Source organism: Heterocephalus glaber, unplaced genomic scaffold (assembly GCF_053883595.1).
Source record: "Heterocephalus glaber isolate CG9 unplaced genomic scaffold, H.glaber_assembly_v1.0 deba00001429, whole genome shotgun sequence".
Taxonomy (NCBI): Eukaryota; Metazoa; Chordata; class Mammalia; order Rodentia; family Bathyergidae; genus Heterocephalus; species Heterocephalus glaber.
Window position 1 is genome coordinate 27,325,867 of NW_028258294.1, and position 21,284 is coordinate 27,347,150.

Consider the following 21,284-nt stretch of genomic DNA (forward strand, 5'->3'; position numbering starts at 1 on the left):
TAATTCCATTGCCAAACTATCTCATTTTCAAGGTTTATTCTGTTTAGTGTATATTGATAAAAAGAAGGTTAAGTATATGTACCTCCTGTATTGTCCAATGGCACATCTACTAACAGTTATATGCTCCGCTTCAGTGTTTGAAGCTCTATTTTTGGGCCTCCATTCACTTCACCATTGTCTTTCACTGAAACTCCTGGGCATAATCTCCATAGGATGCAGCTGACATCCACACTGCCAACAGATGAGTGTGTGACTTGTTGGTCAGAGCCTAATCACAGGGGCATGCCAGCTGCAAAGGTAGCTAGAAAGAATCTTTAGATGGGGGTGAAGATGGATCTGCCTAGTTAAAATGCAAGAACTCTGTTACCAAAAGAAATAGAGAATGGGTATTAGGGGTCAACTACAGGTTTCTGGCACAATACTATTTGCAGAAAAATATTTGGAACCAAAGAAAAACAGACCTAGAAAAGGAACATTTTAAAAGTTATAAATTGGCAATCTCATCCTAATACTATCAGGAATAAAAGGTATCCTGTCAAGTTAATATATTTGTCAGACAGATCTTTATTGTGAAGATGAACATACAGGTTATCAAAGCCCAAATTTTTCTAATTCCTAATAAACAATTCCCTTTGTTCTGATTCCATGCTTGCTGAGAATTTTTTTTCTTGTCCAAAGAAGAGTATGTGTCCAACAGGCCAACACAAATAACAGTTCATGTGGTGATTATATTTCTCAGCATGTAAATTTATTATACTTTGAGCATCCCATATCCAAAAATGTGAAATCAAAAATGTTTCAAAATCCCAAACCTTTTGAGAACAAATATGATGATCACAAGTGGAAAATTCTACATATGACCTCATGTGAGGAATACAGTCAAAATTTAAACACACTAAAAATGTTTTATACAATTACCTTCAGGCTATGTGTATAAAGTATATATGAAAAATAAATTTTGTGTTTAGACTTGGGTCCTATCCCTAAGATATCTCCTTGTGTATATGCAAGTATTCCAAAATCTAAGAGAAAAATCCAAAATGCTTCTGATCTCAAGTTTTTTTGATGGGTGATTAGAAGAGAGACCACACATTGTGGGCTAGGTTGGTTAGAAAAGCTTTTCCAGAGGAGTTCAACCATTCTTTCCTAGAGGGGTCACCTTCCTCCAGCCACCAGTCCAAGACTGAATTCCACAGCCTCCACCCCCACTCCCATCATATGCCCTTCAAAAAGCAGAATCATTTTCTTGCTGAGATCTGGAACCTTTGTTGACTTCTATCATTAGAAGTCACTCTTTCACCCGTAACTCCAACTCAGTCACCCTCTGTGGGCACTATCCATGCCATGTCCTCAAACTTTCATGGCCAATAGGCACACAGCTGCTTGAGACATCCAGACATTTCCTTTCCCAGGAGTAGTAGCCCTGAGACCTGGGACTGCCTACTGAGCCCCAGGTAGGTATAAAACTTCCCTCTCCTAGTTGCCCTACACTCTCAGAGATGGATGAACTTAGCTACGACCCTGGAGAATAGGGACAAGGCACTGGTTTTCGTCACACTGAACTCTTGCTATTTCAAGGAAGCCATCCTGGGATTTTCCTCCACCTTGCGCCTTACGCAAACTCAGAATCTCCCCCTTGAAACTCAGAGGAGCGGAAAGCCCTCTGGCAGCAGAGTATTTGGCGTCTAGATAGCTGGAGGAGACCTTCGGGGGCGTGCCTGGCTGCGGCTCTGCCCTGCCCGCAGTGACGTCCCAAGGGGCGGAGGTGCAACTACTGACTCTGCGCCCACCCCGCCCGCTCGCAGTGCCTGGTCCGACGGTCCTCGGGAGATGCTGCTGCCGCGGTTGCAGTTGTCCCGCACGCCGCCGCCAGTCCGCCCGCTCCACTGCCGTAGCGCCCGGGTGTTCGAGGGCGCACCGAAGTCGGGACATGCAGCCGGGAACTGCGCTGCAGGCCGTGCTGCTGGTGGGGCTGCTGGCAGGGCTGCGGGGCGCTGAGGTTCGCCTGCTGAGCGGTGAGTACTCGTGCCAGGGAGGAGGCTGTGGCAGGGGCCGGCTAGTCTAAGGGCACCCACTGCACCCCAGCCGTTGCTGCCCCTCCTCAGGGTTCGCTGCGCCCTTCAGAAGGCCCTCCGCTGGGTACCCCCCCCCAACTGCTGTCCCTGGACCCAGCCCTTCAGAGGCCCCGCTTCCAGGAACCAGTTGCCCCCATCTGAGACCAGAGCCGGTTCCTGGGGCGCCCAGTTCTCCAGTATCCTGGAGAGCTCAAGTCCGCTCCCGGCCCAGCGTTCCTGGGTGGGTCGGAGGACGTCGGCTGGGTGGGGCAGTGAGAAAACTTGCTTTGGTGGGAGCCCCTTCGGCCCGCTCCTCAGAGCTCGGCGCTGTCGTGCCTAAGATGCCCACGGGGGCCAGGCTCACCAACTCACCCCCTTCTACTGCTCACTCGGGGAGACAGCCACGCAGCATGGGGTTCTGGACCCCTGCCTGCTACTCCCGGTGTCTCTGGGAGAGGATGGCTGGTTCCAGCGCCTGAAAGGAAAGCGCTTAGAAATCGCGAAGGCAGCCTAGTGAGCGCGGGACGCGCCCCGCCTGACTCCAGGGAATGACTCTGCTTCCTTCCTTCCTTCGTGTCATCAGCCTCGGACTTGGACGCTAGAGGAGGTACTGTGATCTGGCTTCTTGCCTCTTTCAGTTGTTCTGCATGTTAGGGGGAGAATATCCGTGCCTTTTTCTCGGGCTCCCCTTCTGTAGCAGCCCACAACTTTATCAGAGGGACCGAGGAGAGCGGGAACCTCCTCCACCCGGGCATCCCGGCTGTAGGTTGATTTAAGGAATCTACAGTTGGTTTCAGGACGGGGGAAGGGGTTGCGGGAGAGCCAAAGGGGAGAGCAACTGAATTGTTTGGCCTTGTGCTGCCTAGGCTCTGTACTTGTTGGTAGAGGGCAGAAGGCCCGCCCACCCTTCCCCTTCCTGCAAATGAGGAGAAAGACACTTCCTGAAAGCAGGAGAACCAGATGGGCACTTGGCCTCCTTCCAGCTCTGGCTCACTCCGGCATTCACTGCAGAGTTGCAATGTGTGGCCAGGCTGGACCATACAGGAAACTCGACTAAGGTGTTATGTTTTCCCTTGACAATCCGGAGTGGAAAAGTGAGGGCTGCCAGTAAATTCAACTCCAGTTATGTTATGCTAGTCACCAGGTTAGGAGTGTGCCTGGCTGGGGTCCATTTGCCTTTCCTTTACTGATTTTTATTTTAGCAACTTTTAAGGAACCACAGAATCTTGGCCATCCCAGCCTCCTCCCCCAGGTCACCCCTCAGCCACAGCCTCTCTGAAGCATCTCTTGGTGAGAACATCCTTTTCCTTTTGACCCCTCCTAATTTGCTGGTGGATCCATCCAGTTTGAGTTGCTCCATTTAGCAACAATAGCTTTAAAAAAAAAAAGTGGCAGGAAAAGGGAAAAGGTCCAAGACTCTTCCAAATTGTTTCTTTGTGAGAATTTCTTTATCAAAACGATGAGAGAAGAAATAGAAAATAAAAATTCACTGGAGCTTTCTGGATCATCCTGATGTAGTTAACTGTCTGTGGCCTTTTGCCCTGTATTCTGGACAGTATTGGGAATAACAAAAGCTATTTGGCTTCTTTCACTGCTGCAAAGCAAGTTTGGAAAAATGAGAACATTCCAGAAGTTCTGGAAAGAGATTCCCAAACCCAAATCCTTCACCCCTCACTCTGTGGTAGCAATTCACACCCCCAGCCCACAGTTTTGCTCTCTCTTTGCAGGGGACTACTCTCTTTGTTGAAATGTGGTTTTCGTTTTGTACATTTAGATCCAGAAACATGCTAGAAACTGGCATTTGTTTCTGTATTCTCAGCACCTAGCTCAATAAATGTTGACTGAACAAAGGAGTAATGAATGAAAAAGGGAAAAGAGACAAGAAAGAACAGAAGAATAACAAATGAGACTAAGATATTAGTTGCAGCAAGCCTTCAATCACCCAGACACAAAGTAGGATAGCATATACTGATGAATAGTTTGTTACTAATGTCTCAGTAAAATCCTGTTCATTTTTTCTGCAGTAGTTTTCAGCCCGTCAAGTGTCAGTCAGATGAGACACATTACATAGACTCCCATTGCAAGCTAAATCTGGGATGGAGTGGGGAGCCAGAAGTATAGATCATGACTTTGACATCATATCTGTATTCTGACTTGGACTATGCTGTTGATAGCTAATAATTTGACCTTAGACAAATTATTAGGTTACTCTGAGTCTTGGTTTTCTCATTTATAAAGTGGGACATAAACAATATCTGCATCACAGGTTGGATGTGAGGGTTAAGTGAGATAAGGTATGTATGTAAATATAAAGCTCTTGCTATGGAAAAGTTCAATAAACCTTAGCTGTTGTCTTTGAGTCAGAGAACTGTCAGTAGCAGAAAATCCCATAGATCTAATGCTATAAGCTTCTACTCACATCAGAGATTGAGCAAATTATTCCTCCTGCATAGGTAGAGGAATTCGTACCTGACTTCAGAATGTCTCTCTTACCTGAAGGAACCACTTGGCAAAGATAATTATTTCAAGACACACTAATCCCCTGAGATTCCCTAATAGCTTGAAAGTATTATTTATGTGTCTTATGTGAAACCATCAATCTTCATCAACCTGTCTTTTAAAAGATAGCAGTTTCTACTTTTCAAGAATTTTTAATGGAAAAAAAAACAAAACATGGTGTTCCTATACAATATGGACATCAGAGTTTAAATCACTGCAACTCTATGCTAAATAGAGTATTCATTTTCTTTGGAAACCCTAAATGACATGCTAACAGTCTGATGATAAGGGATCAGAATTGCTGACCAGAGATAGGATTATTCCCCGCGGTGGTATACTTTTTGTGGACATTGAAACAGGTGGCCTTCTTTTTTCCTCTAGGGCAGCTGGTCTGCCGGGGAGGGACACAGAGGCCTTGTTATAAAGTCATTTACTTCCATGATGCTTCTCGAAGACTTGACTATGAGGAAGCCAAAGAAGCCTGCAGGAGGGATGAGGGCCAGCTAGTCAGCATCGAGTCCGAAGATGAGCAGAGACTGATAAAAATGTTCATTGAAAACCTCTTGGCATCAGATGGTGATTTCTGGATTGGGCTCAGAAGGCATGAAGAGAAACAAAGCAATAGTACAGCCTGCCAAGACCTTTATGCTTGGACTGATGGCAGCACATCAAAATTTAGGTAAGTGTGTAGAACTCACAGCAGCTGATTCTCATAACATAATTTGGAAAAGAGGCAGCTAGATCTGTGGTGCCAGATCCAAGGTGCCAAATCTGCGGGGAAGGGGAGAAAATGAACCAGGCAGAAACTAGGGTATAGTAACAGCTACTGACCAGAGCACAGTGTTGAAGGTAGTGAGCTCAGCCATGACTTAGGCCAAACTGATGTCCAGAGTTCTGGTTAGGTGGCTAAAGCCCAGTAGCATTGTCTCAATGGCACACAATGCTTGACGTCAGTGGTTCTGGCTATCTGGTGTTTTGGACTACAACCTTATTAAGAGACTGAAGGTCCACAGAGCTTGAGCCAGGATAGAATTCCAGACCATTGTGAAATATGGTAATGGGCAAGAAATCAGAGCCCAAGATCTAACTTCATGGAATGGCCAAGAGTGGGGACTTTAGGAAGGCTGCAGTTTGTAGGAAGCCCCTAAACCCACAGCACCAAGACACTAATGCTCATACCCTATCCTGGCACCGCTGCCATCATCCATCATGAAAAAATGCAATTGTGTGGACAAATATTAAAAATATATGAAAATTAGTAGACAGACATCGGACTGGGGAAATATCTGTAAAAACTCTAATAAAGAATTAATATCTTTTTATGATAAAGAGTTTATATAAATCAAGAAAGCACTAAGACTCTCAAAGGATAAATATAAAGCAGCAAAAGACCTAAGCAGAGAGTACATAAAATAGAAAATCATATTACAAAAAAATCTAACATCATTATCAGTCAAAAGGATGAAGAATGTTACATTTAAGACAGAATGTCTGCATCCATCACTGTCTACCCACTCTGTCAGTCAAATCCTTATCCAGTATTCTCATGGGCTTCCCTTCCTGAAAGAATCTTTTTAAAAAGAAAGATTAACAGGGTGAACTATATTTCCTATCACTGCAGCTGGTCCCAGGGCCACAACTGATACCTACTGTCCTCTTTTCTCTACTATCCAGTCCAGATTCCCCCATCTTCTTCTGGTGTCAATGGCTGGCCTTGTGTCATGACCCAGACCCTCATCTCTGAAAAGTCCCAGGCCCTAGTCACCATGTACTTCTCAGGCTGGACTTAATGCAGTTTATCATTGACCATCAAAATTGAGCAAGTGAGTACCAAAAGATATCCAAGTAGATAACCTGGGACTGTTCTCCCAGCCCATATTATGTGACAGCAAACCTACCTCCTCCTGATGATTTGAGTCAATTACCATCTGCCAAGATAATGACATCTCCTTTGCATGCTGGTCCTTGAATACAAGGATCTTAAGTGTCTAAGACACAGCTATGGCTCATAGCTCAAGACTCTTATATCTTCTAGCAGAAGTATTCCCCTCTGGAAACTAATGACTCCCAAAGCCCATCATTGCAGAGAGAGTTAGGGTTAGGGTTAGGGTTAGGGTTAGGGATCCCTACCTGATGGTACTCCTGATGTCATCCCTTCACTCCCAACCTGTTTATTCTACTCTTGGAGACTCAAGACTATGGAAATCATTGACTGGATAATGATGTCCCATCTCAGAATACTGCCACAAAGTTGATGCTTCATCTGTGCCTTCAACAGGCTATTCCATCAATCTTGCAAGCTGGCAGCTTCAGGGCAGTGCAATATGTGATCTGACTAGAAAAAGCCCATGGCTAGGCACCTACTCTCACACCTTCTTTGATATAAAATAGGTCTTTTTGTCTGATGAGATATTGTTTGTAATCCTGTTCTAATGGGTTAAATATTGTGTATGCCTTTGGATAGCAGTGCTGACTAAGGCCCTGAGGCAGGAAAGGCAAACCCATGCCCAAACTGTGTATCTGTTCCTACCAAAATGAATCATTGTCCCTTTCAGTGGTCCAATGTACTTAACTTGTCATTGAGTGCCATGTTGGTCTCCTCAAATGTTTGTGCTCTATCAGAGACATAGCATTGGTTGTCTCCTTCTGGAAGGCTGGACATTTGGCAGTAGTAGTACCCAGATCTGTCTTGGTGATTAGGAGCCAATCTGTTATGCCCATGCATAACCTCCATCCTCCCACCATGGCTACTCTACTTATATACCTATTGTGCTAGTACTAAGGTAGCTTGGGTGGCTGCTAACAGGATGGATGGTATCACCATTGGATTCATTTTGCCTCCCTGGTTGGTTACTGCCTCTTCTGTGATAGATGCTCCCTGGCGAGGTTTACATGTGACATAAAATTTTTCATTTTACATACATTCGCATGCATCTATCATCATTCTATCAAAAACTTCCCTAACCCCAATCTTCCAGTCTTCTTCCTTTCATTAGTTGGCCATGCTATTTGCCTTTCCCCTGAGTCTTTATATGGTCTAACTTCCAGTAACTTCTATTTCTATACAAGATGATTAACTAGATGCATCAACTAAAGTTCTGACCAATGAAAGTGTGTCCCCTTACCACTATCTTTCAAAGCCACCTCTGAGTGGAGAGGCAGTGCAGCTGCTGTCCACTTCAGCTTGTTCACCCATATTTAGCTTGGCTTTGCCATGAAGCAAGTTCAGGCTACCTGTATCAGCTAGTCATAAGGGACTCTTCCATGCACTATAGGTGTGAGATGAGGGAAAAGCTCTGGTAGAGAAGCAGCAGATACCATGGGAGTCTGCTCTCCCCATACAGGAAGTGCCCTTTGGTTCTGGATATACCTCTTCCTCTTACAGTGGATTAATTCTGGCCTAACCAACTTGTGATAAGGTTTTTCTGACATCATGTGACTCATGACAGGCAGGTTGGGCTGCACCATCTCTTGGTTAATGCTCCTTACTTAGTAGAAAACCTGTGTTGAACATTCATTGTAATATTTGGATATACCCCCTTCTCCAGTGTATGGTTATGAGTATATACTCACAGACTCCTTTGGGGAAAAGACAAGAGAAATTGTTATCATATGCACCTGTCACTGTGTTGCAGGTCCTTCCTCCTGGCCACCTGGCCTCTCCCTCTATCCTTAAGTTCTGAGTTGGAAAACTGGCTCAAGTCCAAAAAGTATATGCCAGCTATAATATTCCATCTATCTTTGAGACTAAACAACATAAATCCATAAGGTCAGTGAGGAGGGCCAATGGAGTTAGAAAATGGGCTGGAGGTAATTAATGAGATACAAAGCTCAGCCTTCATCAGGGCTCCAGCTGTCCAGGCATAATGTCCAAGGGGTGCTCATTGTAAGCTTAGCTATTCTGGAAATGCCTGGTGGGGAAATGATTTTCTTTTTGGCAGACTGCAACACAGGACTGAAGCAGAGCCATACTTAGTGCTTCCAGGAGACCTTTCTTTTAGCTGTCTCTTTGCCTAGGAGGGGCTCTGACAAAGTGAGGCAAAGCAGCAGTGCCCAGCTAAATAGTCTGAGTTTCAGGGCAAGATGCCAGCCCTAGAGGGAAACAGCTCAGATGGGAAGCCAGAAAGACTACAAAGTCTGACCCAGACAGAGTAACACATGGGTTACGTGCTTACAGATTTAGACTTCCTATGGCAGTGATGGAGAACCTTTTAGAGACTGAATGCCCAAACTGCAACCCAAAACTCATTTATTTATTGCAAAGTGCCAACACTGCAATTAAACCTGAACACTGAGGTTTTACTTTAGAAAAACAACTGTTATCCAATGCTTGGGTGCTGGGGTGACTTGCCTTGTGTGCCGACAGAGAGGGTTTTGTATGCCTGCTGTGGCACGCGTGCCATAGGTTCACCACCACTGCCTTATGAGATCCAAGGCTTTAACCTGCCACCTGTATACCCAGTTAGGTGGCAGTACCATTTAATTTCAGGTACCTCTGGAAAGAGGAGCTAAGGCTATGAATGCACGTATTCAGAGAGGTAGAGAGGCAAAGATAAGACACCTGGCAGTGGAGGCTAAAGGGTTATCAGCCTGATCAAGTGGAAATGGCTTAAAAGGTGGTCCTCTTGCCTTCACCCAACCCCTGACCTGCTTTGACAGCCTCCATATCTTAGAATGTCTTGCTCAGATGCCCGAACTTTCCATCTACCTCCCAGGCTGGGAAGGCAGTTGTGGCTATTGAAAAGCAGAAGAGGTGGAAGCAGGGCACATTCTGGATGAGATACATCATGCCTCTTCAGTGCATCTGATCTCTAAAAAAGAGAAATAAAACCCAATTAGCAAAAAGCAAAACAGAAATAAGATTATCCAGTCTAACCCTGCTAGCTGCTTTTTCTCATAATTAATTTGCAAACATTTAAAGGTAATATAGTCCTCCCTGTAAAGATGTGGCAAATGTCAGCTGATTGATGATGTCCATATAAGAAAGCCTGTGGTTCTGTTTATTGGCAGTGCTTCAATTTCCATCCCTCCCTCCTTGTCCTCTGAAGTAGAATCTTATGTTCACAACTCAATGGAACCTGGTAGGAAAACAAAGGCTTGAAAGCCTTGGCATATGTTTCTCCAGTTGCCTCCATTCTTGATCTTTTTCCTGCAGGAACTGGTACGTTGATGAGCCTTCCTGTGGCAGCGAGGTCTGTGTGGTCATGTATCATCAGCCATCAGCACCTGCTGGCATCGGGGGCCCCTACATGTTCCAGTGGAATGATGACCGATGCAACATGAAAAACAATTTCATTTGCAAATATTCTGATGGTAATGAATCCTCTCCCAAGCTGTGTGACTAAATGTTTAACCTCCTCTCTCCTTTCATAAGCAGTTGCTAGTGCCAAGAATTTGTTATGTGGTCACCAAGAAAGCTTATTACAAATGCCAGCAATGTTAAACTTTGGGAATTCTTGTAAAGAGACATGTAGTAACAGTTCCTCACCCAGGAGTAATTCTAGCAAAGGAAAGGTTATCAGATGCTAAGAGAAGGGATGAAAAAGGATCTAATATCAGTATGATAAAGCAAGACATAAGAGACTATCCAGAAAGAAAAAGCTATCTTCATGGAAAAACACAAATTCTTTCTTGTTCCACATGTGAGGTTGGTTGTAGGAGTTTGGAATAACATGACCATTGCTCCTACAAATCCTCTAACAGCCATGTGAGATTATTTTCTGGGAACTTAAGGAAACACACTAATGGCCAGAGGAAACAAATGATAAAATACACCAATTTCAGTGGCACTAGGCAGAGAGGGCAGATACTTTGATGAACAAGCTTAAGCTCCCCAGACCACTCCCTCTGTGTATGCCTTGCAAAATCAACTTGGATTTGCTTTTAGATCTATAAGGTTTTGAATTGGCTATAAACTCATGGTATCACTCTGCTGAGGTTCCCAGACTCCTTTATTATAATGGACTTAGATTTAAACTTCAACTGGTTCAATCCATCCCTGAAGTTCTCACTTCCCTGAAGCCAAAGGCTTGGCCCCAATTCTGCATTCTTTCCTGATAGTAGTGAAGTGGCTTAGTTATATCTAGTTTGAGACTAAGTAGTACTGTCATTTTAAAATTGTTTGAATTGAACTACGCTTTGGGGCAATTTTTGCTGCTGAAAGAGTCTTCTTCCCCCTCCCCCTCCCCCCCCCCCCCCCTCCTCCTCCTCCTTCTTCTATCAAATGAATTCTCTGGCCTTCCCCATTATACAGAATTGTCCCACCCAGGAGCTTGTAAAGACAGACTGGCTTAGTTAGCAGGTCACCTTCTCAAAGCAGTGAGAGCAGAACACTTTGTACAAACTAGTTTCCTATCACTTTTGTTTACTATATCTATTAGCTTCATGTTCAGTTCCTTAACATTTTTTGAAATATGAAATTTTGAAATTTTCTTTACTAGCCTTTTATTTTTAAACTTGATACCTTTCCAAAAAACACATTCTTCATTACTTTTGCTATTTCCTGCATTATTTAGATTGAGTTCTGGACCAAAAAAGATGATATACTCAAAGGGTTTAATAAGGAGACTATAATAAAAAGCATATTTTCAGAAGTGTAGGTAAAGAGCGGGAGATGGCAAAGTACCCCAACTGAACACAGCTCCTGCCAAACCGTGCTGACATGGAAAGGTCATGAAGAATAAGCACAGTGACCTTTCTCTCCTCCTACCCTCTGATCTCTTGTTTTTGCCTCCCATTGGGTAACTCAGAAACCAAGGGACAAGGGATTCCCAGTAAAGTAGTTCATAGGGATCAGCCTCCCAGGACACAGAGAATGGATCTAGTAGAGGGAGGTGGGTGTATGGAGAAGAACTAACACATTGCTTTTATGTAGCCACTTATCCTCAGAATAAGGTCATACAATTTGGCATTGCAAGGAAAGAATTGGCATGGTCAGACCCTTGCCTCCTTCTCTGGCCTCAATTCTCAACATTGTTACTCCTCTCCCCATCCTGCTCCAACACCTCTGCACTCAATGTTGTTTCCCCAAGAGCTTTTAACTGCTGTTTCCTGTGCATGGAATACCTTTCACCCTTTCCCAGTCTACTCATCCTCACCCTTCAGGTTCAGGTTAAACATCACCCTCTCTTGTAACAACTAAGTGCAGCAGTCATCCTGGATTGGATCCTAGACCATGATGATGATGAAGGTAGTGACAGTGAAGATGATGATTTTATATAAATGACATTATTAGGAGAATTGGCAGAATGTGAATAAAGTCTATAGATTAGATACTAATATTAATGTTGATTTCATTGTATTCTGGTTATACAGAGAATGCCCTACTCCTTCTTAAATATGGACTGAAGTATTTAAGAATAAAGAGGTCTGCAATTTACTCTGGAAAAGCGTAATATATATGTATGTATACATACATACAAATATATGCATATATGTAAAGATATAGAAATAAATTGGTAGATACAGAAATGTGGTAAAATGGCAAAGAGAATGACACTTGAGAATTCTTTGTACTGTTCTTGCAAATTTTCATAAACCTAAAGTTATTTCAAAATAGAAAATTAAAAAATGAATTTCTTTTGGAAAGATTTCAGGATCCCTCAAAAGTAGGATGGGTGTTTCTCCTCACACAGTTCTTTAACTGCCTTTTTCCAGGTTTGTCCCTTTCATTGCATGGCTGGCATTCAGTCTGGAAATGTACATGTCTAACCACTCAGTGGGCTAGGGGAAGATTATTTCTGTGGTTCCCACAAGATGCCACACTGTCCTGTTATCACAGTGGCAAGGGACTGGGTGAATGATATTATTCCTAGAATTAGATTCAAGCATGTGGCCATGTGGAATAGGTGGCATGCTAGCCAGAGCCGAACAACTGATTATTTCTGGGGTGCTAAAGGCACAAGAATATTTAGGGAAAATCAAAGAAAAAATATTCGAAAGCTCAGAAGATGAATGTGCTGAGATTGATGGAAATGTTGTATGCTTAGGCCATGCTTACTGTGATTCTGCACTATGGAAAGACAACAATACAAGTAGATCATGGATTGTTATTGGCTATACTATGTCTATCAGTGAAATATGAAATCCTTTAGGCCAGATTATTTAACAGAAAGATCACAGTTGTTAACCCAGACAATTTGGACACCACAACCAGCCATGACAACTACTTTATTCTTACTCTCTGCTATTGTATACATCTCTCAAAGCTGAAAAGCAGTAGTTACAAGTTTATCTTGGGATGTTACTTATTATTATTGACAATATGAAGGAAATAATTTAATCTAATAAGACAAGAAATGAGCCATACTGACTACTTGTGGTCCTAGCAGTAAGGCACTGGCTTTCACTTTGGCACCTTAGTACTTTATATGGCTCAACGACAGCTTCTTGTTGCTTGCTTTGTTGTTGGATCCTGGGCAGCAAGGATCTCATCAAGAAGATGAAGACAAACCTTCGCAGCATCAAATTCTACCCTTTACTTTTCTATGTTTATAAATGTCATTGATCAAATTACTGCTGCATTTTTGCATCCCATTTCAAACATGACAAGATCTAAGAGTATATCTGGGTTTCAGTGCCTTTCTCCACATTTTCAAGTCTAATGTCTCTCTCCAGGTGAGGGAACGGAGGCAGCAACACCTGTACTTCCCAAAGAAACACAGAAAGAAGATGCCAAAGAAACATTTAAAGAAAACAAAGGTATGCACAGAACTTCCGTGGAAAAAATAGACAGTGGGCTTCCTTTGATCACAATTTACCTATGGTTACATTTCCTGCTTTGTTCTTTCTCGCAACTCCTTAAAAATGAAATTATACAAGGCACTTGGGATCCTGAAAAGCCTGTATTAAATTTTAGGTTTCATCGCTGTAATTTGCATCTAGAGCTATCTATGACAGTTAGGAACATCAAACTAGATGGTGAAAGATATGTGTGAAGACAAAACCTTGGGAATTAACCATGAGTCACAGGGAATGGGATCAAGCAGGGACTGAGAGAGTAGATATAAAGAAATGAAAGCAGAAAAAGCCAAGCTCTGATGTACAGCACCTGTGATTAATATTCACCTGTGAAACAAACAGAGGAAATGGGCAAAAACACTTAAAATGTTAGGTCATCAGAGGTAAAACAGCTGGGGATGTAGTTCAGTGGCACTGCACCTGCCTCGCAAGCACAAGGTCCTGAGTTCGATCCCTGGTACCAGAAAAAAGAAAGTCACAATCAAAAGGTAAAAGAAAATGGGGTGATTATGCTACATGGGCTTTCAAGCTCACTCTCACACAAAGTATCAAGAGGAAAATTTGGGGTTTTGTCACTTATAAAAACCACTTAATTTCTCTGTACTTCAGCTTAATCACTTGCATAATGGGAAGTAATAATATTTTTATTACCTACCTGGATTACTGTGTCCATAAAATGAAATAATATGCAATTCAATTCTGACACTAACCACCCAAGTTAACACAGACCCCACAGCTTAAAGGCACAACTCACAACTGCCTTCACTTCAGACATCAGCCACAAGTTTGGGGATCCTCAGGACACCTGCATCCCAACCATCTGGATCCAAATCCAGGGAGGAGCCTATAACTCCCTCTCAGGTTTTGTAATTCACTAGAACAACTCACAAAACTCAGGAAAACCCTCTATTTATGTATTTTGTTATACAGGATACAAGTCAAAAACAGCCAAAGGAAGATACATAGGGTGAGGTCTAGGAGCGTTCTAAATGGAGATCTTCTATATCTTCTCCCCATAAAATCTTACTAACCAGGAAGCTCAACTGGGCTTTGGTGTCCAGAGATTTTATCTGGACTTTCATTACACAGGCATGACTGATCTGAACATTGTTTATATGATACAATTCAGTCTCCAAAGGTGGGGATGATACCACCCAGCTCAAAGTTCCCACCTTATAATCACATAGTGGGTCTTCCAGGTGTGGCCAGCCCCTATTCTGAGACATCTCCTTCAATAAACTCTAGTACCACCTAAGAGGTTCACAAACAACAAAGCCAATCCTGTTACTTGGAAAATTCCAAGGATTTAGAACCTCCCTCTCAGGACCCATCAGTAACAAGGACCAAAACTTTGTTATACAATAGCTACAATGTGTGAAAAATATTTTGAAAAAAGAGCAGTGCTGTGCAAAGATGGGTGGCATTTCTATTGTTCATTGCTATTATAATGGTATTCAGAATGGATTTTGGAGTGTGTTTTCTGTTTTCTGGTGGGTGTCAGGTTTGTAGCCTCAGGAAAATGTACAAGCAGCAACCTCTGAATGGGCTCATGGGAATCTTGGATCAGCAGAAGAAGAGGTTAATTTTCAATCTTGATTCCTTTTAAAGCCTCCTGAGGGATTGATCTCTGGTTCTAAGTCTTAAAAGACTAAAACGTTCAGAAAGGCAGACCTCTAAGTGATATTCACAGTCACTGTCCAGGGACTCAACTGAATCCAGCTGGTCATAGTCAGAAATGTTGGTAATGCTTTGCATTCTAATTCATGTGTTCTGTGTGACTTTCTCTTTCACGGTAATGATACTGAGATTTCTGGCTCATTGTTTTTTCTCTGCCATCCCCCACCATTGCAAACAAAGGCATCACACTGCCCCTTAGCTCCTATCTGCTAAGAAGTACAAGAAACAGAGAATCTCTTCTCTGTAAATTTATCTTTAATTATCAAACGTGCCCTTTCAATATTTATAAGAGATCCAAAAATTTAAATGTATTTTCATTATTATTTAGAGTACTAGGACAGGCAGAAACTAGAAGACTTTTTGGATAACTGTGACTCTGTTAGCTAGGAATGTGCTTCTTGGAATACTCTGTATTGACTATACTTTTAAGATTTGAAATACATGCATACATACACACACACACACACACACACACACACACACGCGCGCGCGCAAATCACCAATGCTGACAATGTGCTTTTTTTTTTTCCAGGAGCTGCCTTGAATCTTGCCTACATCCTAATCCCCAGTATTCCTCTCCTCCTCCTCCTTGTGGTCACCACAGTAATATGTTGGGTTTGGGTCTGTAGAAAGAGGCAAGTAAAACCTTCATTCATGTAAAACTCTTCATCCTCTGCAAAGAGATTTGCCCTATTTACTTCATTAAAAGTCGTGGCAATTTTAAAGAATGACCACTGCACATTTGAGAGTAAAGTCTCTGGAGTCCTCAGGGAATTCAGACACTCTAAGCATATTTGCTTAATTGTAATTAAGAGTGTGATCGGGCCAGGGATTTAGCCCAGTGGTTCTGCTGCCTGTCCTGCAAGCGCAAGGACCCGAGTTCCATCCCCAGTACCACAAAAAAAAAAAAAAAAGAGTGTGATCTCACAGTCTATTTTTGTGTGTGTGAGGAAGAGTTTGGATGAAACTGTGTTATTCATTTCCTTTGTATCCATATATCATCCAACAAAACAGTCCTTGTTCTAAAATGTCTGTTGACTGAGTAGAGAATGACTAATGGGCCATATGAAAAGTGATTGTTCCAAATTTAAAATTACTTTTAATTTACTCTAAATTTAAATTACTTTTAATTGATTTTTCTTTTAATTGAATACACAAGAGTAGATTGTTACAAAGCATCTATATTAGGTAACCTAGACAACTCTGTGGTCAAGATCATGTGCTTCCATTTTTTAGGTACACAGAACTGTACTGTCACCTTTTTAGTCCCCATCATCATGGTACACACAGAAGAAGCCTAGAGTATTCCCATTTTACAACAGGCAATTTAAGTTTTGATTTTCTTTGATGATCAATTTGAGATGAATTAGTAAGATTCCAATGTAGAGCCTATTTTATTTCATAACTTCCTTAAAAGATTATTGTAAGAATTAAAGCAGTGAATACATGCAATAGGCATATAGTAAATACTTTAAAATATTAGCCATTATTGTGATCATTTTATTAGTTATTTCCTTTGAATCTAAAAGTACAATTATGTTCAAAAATTGCAGATATAATTTCCAACAGCTTACTTTGCAGTTTGTTCTTTATTTCCCTTCCTTGTTCTATTTATTTAACTCCCCACCAAGATTTGGGAATGGTGGAAACTGTAATCTATTTATCCCAAAGGTTTTTAACTTTGATCTGTGCCACAGACCCCTGTAGCAGTCTGGAGAAGACTATGGACCTCTTCTTGGAACAATATTTTAATTATTTTTGGTTTTTGTTTTTTGGTACCAGGGATCAAACTCGAGACCTTGCGCTTGCAAGGCAGGCGCCAGAACCACTGAGCTAAATCCCCATCCTGGAACAATATTTTTAAATATTTAAAAAGAAATATACTGGGTTACAGAGGAAACAATTACACTGTTATATAGGTTAGCAAAATATTTCCAAAAATAAATATGTGAAAATAATAATACAAGTGGTTCTTTATTTGGTAGGTATATTTATTGTAATTTTGAAGTAGAGGTGAGCATAAAATATTTCAAGACAGCTATAATAATTGATGTGATATGAAAATATCTATGATTTCTGTTGGTGATAAAGTCAAAGATTATTAGTTCTGCTCTGGTTTATTGCCAATATTCATAATAGAAGGACATATAAATTTCACTTAAAAATGAGTCTTTTCAAGTGTGGTATTTTTTTAATATCCAGTTCTATTACTGGACACACTGAGGACTCCTGGGCTCAGGAAAATAACCTGTGTCTTACACCCTGTGTCTTAGTTACTTTTTCATTGCAGAAACAAAATACCTGACACTCACAGTTAAAAGAGGAAAGGTTTATTTCAGCTCACAGTGTATAGAGGTTTCAGTCCAGAGTCAGATGGCTTCAATGCAAGGTGGCATGGCAGAGGGGCATCACAGAGGGGAAACAGTCCATGGCAGAACAAGCAGGCAGCAGCAAGCAACAAGCCTCTTTTTCCTTTTTATCCCATCCAGGCTGCAAGCCCTTTGGGTGGTACCACACACACCCAGATTGGGGCTTTCCATTACCCACCTAGAACTATAATAAGCCAATTAGTGGGCTACTCTAGTATCATACACCCTTAATCCACATTCACACACCCTAGATCCAGCCATCTTTGAAAAGCCTCACGTATGACCACATGAGATTTTGGGGAGATATCTAGATACAAGCTAGAACACCATGGCAGCAGTGAATGACACATATACAGTTGCTTTGAACTAACACTTTCCTGGTTTGTTTTTCCTGCAGTGCCCAGTAGGTTTAGGTAGGTGAATTAGTATAGTTTAGTGACTGCTTGGAGTTACTTCCTCCTGCTTCAAGAGGAAGCACATGGTCTCAAATACTCAGCCTTGGTTTCCTTTCCTCCTAGAAGACCAGAGCAGCCAGACCCTAGCACAAAGGAGCAACACACCATCTGGCCCTCTCCTTACCAAGAAATCAGCCCAGATCTAGAAGTTTACAACATCATAAGAAAACAAAGTGAAGCTGACTTAGCTGAGCCTCGGCCAGACCTGAAGAATATTTCATTCCGGGTGCATTCGGAAGAAGCCACTCCCGAGGACATGTCTTGTGACTATGAAAACATGGCTATGAACCCTTCAGAAAGTGGGTTTGTCACTCTGGCCAGTGTGGAGAGTGGATTTGTGACCAATGACATTTATGAGTTCTCCCCTGACCACAGGGGAAGGAGCAAGGAATCTGGATGGGTGGAAAATGAAATATATGGTTACTAGGACACTGGGAAAACTGAACTGACAAGAACGGGAAAGACTTGAGAAGCAAAATTTTCCAACTTTCTATAAGGAAATAGAAGGTCTATGAAAATGCTCAGATCAGGTCCTGGGGGTGAGCATGTGATCCCCATTAGCCCCTATTGGATCCCTAAGTTCTGCCTATATCCCTTATCACAGCCTCACACTCAGCAAGCTCAGCCTTATGAGAAACCACCTTGGCCAGGGTCAGGCACATAGAGTCTCAATAAAGATCAGTCAGTTGGCTTCCTCTGACTTTCAAGGGACAGTGCTTTAACTGGCAAGGATAAGGGTTGTGGCTGTGGAGATTGGAAAGCCGATTGAGATCTAGGTTCTGGTTTTCTTGCTCTGTAGAGCAGTACACATAATCACAAAGAGACAGAAACCACAGAATCTTTTCAAAATCTTTCTGATAGCCTCAGGATGGCCTACACATCAACAATTCTCATATGTGGGGTTTTATTTTCTTTTTCAAAGAATAAAATCAAGTAAAAAGCAGGAAGTAGAATGTTAAAATGTTGGTCTGTATTTCTATAGCCCTTTCTTTGTGGCTTCAAGTGACCTTTTTTTTTTTCTCCTTACCTTGGTAATACTTTTGAAACTAAAAATGAAATCTGTGTCTCTTTTTCTAGGTTTATTTATACTCCCACCCTTGACACTACACATTGTTCTGCTTGCATGTTTTACTGCAGCATTAACATATGACTTATAATAATAATAATCCTACATTTCTTTTAGGGACTTGACTATTTCAAATACTTTCAGTCTCAAATCCAAACGGAAGTTTCCTGGCCTAGCACCAGTCATGCACACTTTGAAGGCCTGAAAGCCATTATTTAAATCAATACCAGTCCCCCTCTATCAGCTTGATAATATTATCATTTTAATCTTTCCTCTTATATCTTATTTATTAACAGTTTAGCAACTAGTCTTATATATGGAGTTGTAAATTAAATGGAAGCAATATCAAAAGTAGTAGATAATATTTACTGCTCAACTATCTGCCCTACCAGGGCACACGGAACAGGGTAAATAACAAAAATATCACTCCTGCCTGCCCTGGAGCTATGTTTTGTGGAGTAACAACATTTCAAGAAAAAACAATGAGCATGTGGGCTGAGGGACTGATTCTTTTTGTGTTTTTTTTTTTTAAATGTCCAAGTTCCCATTTTGCTTCACACATGCTAGCTGTATAATATCTCTCTGTCCTTCATTATGCCCTACAACTCTGGCCTCTGTAGACCTCCAGCTCCATGAGGGCAAGAATACTGTCTGCAGCTCGTCATTGTGCTTCCATGAAAGCACTGTGCTGAGTAGGTAACCAATGTTTGTTGAAAGTACGCACAATGAATCTTTCAGGCTGATGTCAGACTACCCAAATATTTCAGTTGACAAGTTTGTTGAACTTGTTTTTCACACTCCTGAGTGGAGGAGTTAGCTGAATTTTAATTTGAAAAGAATTTCTGCTGCCTAGGAAGAAGGAAGCATATGGTAGTAACAAGTAAACAGAAGCTGGTGAATCATGAGCAATTGACTTTGATTATATCAGTAAAACTAGAACCTAGAACCGAGGACTCATCCTTAATCTGAAAAGGGAGCAAGATTATAATCAGAATAGATTCTTTAATCTTCAGCATCTTCCCTTTGTCATTAGTGTGTTATCTCAGCTGGGACCCACAGATCTCCTCCTGATTGCACCTACTAGTCTTAGCTGTTTGTTTGTTTGTTGTTTTGTTTTTTGAGATGGGGTGTGTAGTTCAGGCTGGGCTTGAACTCACTATTTTGACCAGGCTGGCCTTAAACTCATGGTGATCCTCCTGCCTCAGCCTCCCCAGTGCTGGGATTACAGGTATGTACCACCACACCTGGCACTTCATATTTTAATTATTCAATTTCTTTTTTCTTCCTCAGATGTACTAGCTTGAGTTTCCATTTCTCTGTCCAGTAGTTGCATTTCACTTATTTAGCAAACATTTGCTAAATGTTAAATGTTTGCTATATTCAAATTGAAATCCAGCTTATTCATTAAACTAGTATCATTTGGAAATTTAGTAAACCTGTTTCATCATTTAAAATTGGAGGCTGGGACAGAAAGATTGCAAGTTTGAGCCGAACCTGGGCAACTTAACAGCTTAGTGAGACTTTGTTTCCAAAAATAAAAAAGGATTGGGAGATATACCTTAATGTGAGGACTCTTAGTTCAATCCCAGTGGGGGTGGGGAGGAAAGGAAGGAGAAAGTGAGAGAGACAGAGAGAGAGAGTGCAAGAGAGGGAGAGAGAGAGGGGGAGGGAGGGGAAAACGGGGAGAGAGAGAAGAGAGAGAGATCCCTTAGGGCTGTAGCTCAGTGGTACAGCACTTGCCCAGCATGTGCAAGACCCCAGGTTTGATTCCCAGCTCCATAAAAGGTAAATAAAACAAATTAAAATGGTAGTTCCTAAACATTATTTCCCACTGCGACAAACATGACAGATGAAATGATGAAATGTATGTATCAGGTAATCTCTTGGGCCTGTCCACTCAACAAGCTATTCTTGAACGTCCACCGTGTGCCAAGTACTGAGTTAGATGTGGCCCACAGTCAGATTTCAGGATGAGATTTGGAGAAGTTGGGCTGTAGGCTATACACTTTTCTAAACACCACAGCGGTAAGGCACTTTTTTTCTCATGATATTCATTTATGCTAAAAGTTTTAAACATATCTACTTTATACTAGGTGCTAAGCAATTAGTGGCAGATAATGCAGATAGAATCCATCTCATACATTCTAGTGGAGAAAAGATACATCAGAATATAAATTAGTGAAAGAGAATTTTCTATATTTTGTTTTTAAAAATTGTTCACAGCTCTTTCTTTTCTCCCTCCCCTTTCCCTTCTGCTCTTGAACAAACCCAGAGGAAGGCAGGCATCTGTGCCTGGGAAGGAGATGGTGCTTGATAGCTCACAGTAGGGTAACAGCCCCAGCAGGGTGAGGAAGGTGTCCACAAAGAAGAGAGATTCAGTATGGGTATGGCCTGAATGGCTGAGAAGGACATCCACCCATGGGAT

The 21,284-nt window shown here is 41.9% G+C and overlaps 1 protein-coding gene and 1 long non-coding RNA gene across 5 annotated transcripts in view; one reads left to right on the forward strand and one right to left on the reverse strand.

Moving 5' to 3' along the window:
- Nucleotides 1-1,784: 1,784 nt before the first annotated feature.
- On the forward strand, nt 1,785-20,669 carry Layn (layilin). 4 transcript variants are annotated; one of them, XM_004856533.3, is made up of 7 exons: nt 1,785-2,015; nt 2,638-2,661; nt 4,935-5,232; nt 9,709-9,866; nt 13,170-13,253; nt 15,502-15,604; nt 17,857-20,669. In XM_004856533.3, exons 1-7 carry the CDS (start codon nt 1,931-1,933, stop codon nt 18,218-18,220), a joined length of 1,116 nt encoding a protein of 371 aa, XP_004856590.1. In that variant the 5' UTR covers nt 1,785-1,930; the 3' UTR covers nt 18,221-20,669. The 4 variants fall into 4 exon arrangements, with proteins under 4 accessions (XP_004856590.1, XP_004856591.1, XP_004856593.1 ...); XM_004856534.3 differs by having other exon boundaries at nt 17,860-20,669; XM_004856536.3 differs by lacking the exon at nt 2,638-2,661 and having other exon boundaries at nt 1,786-2,015.
- LOC110344300 (uncharacterized) overlaps nt 5,227-21,284 on the reverse strand; it is a 67,322-nt gene continuing 51,264 nt past the window's right edge. The window contains exon 3 of the long non-coding RNA XR_002386784.2: nt 5,227-9,364. This is a non-coding gene — a long non-coding RNA (uncharacterized LOC110344300). The remainder of the gene's footprint in view (nt 9,365-21,284) is intronic.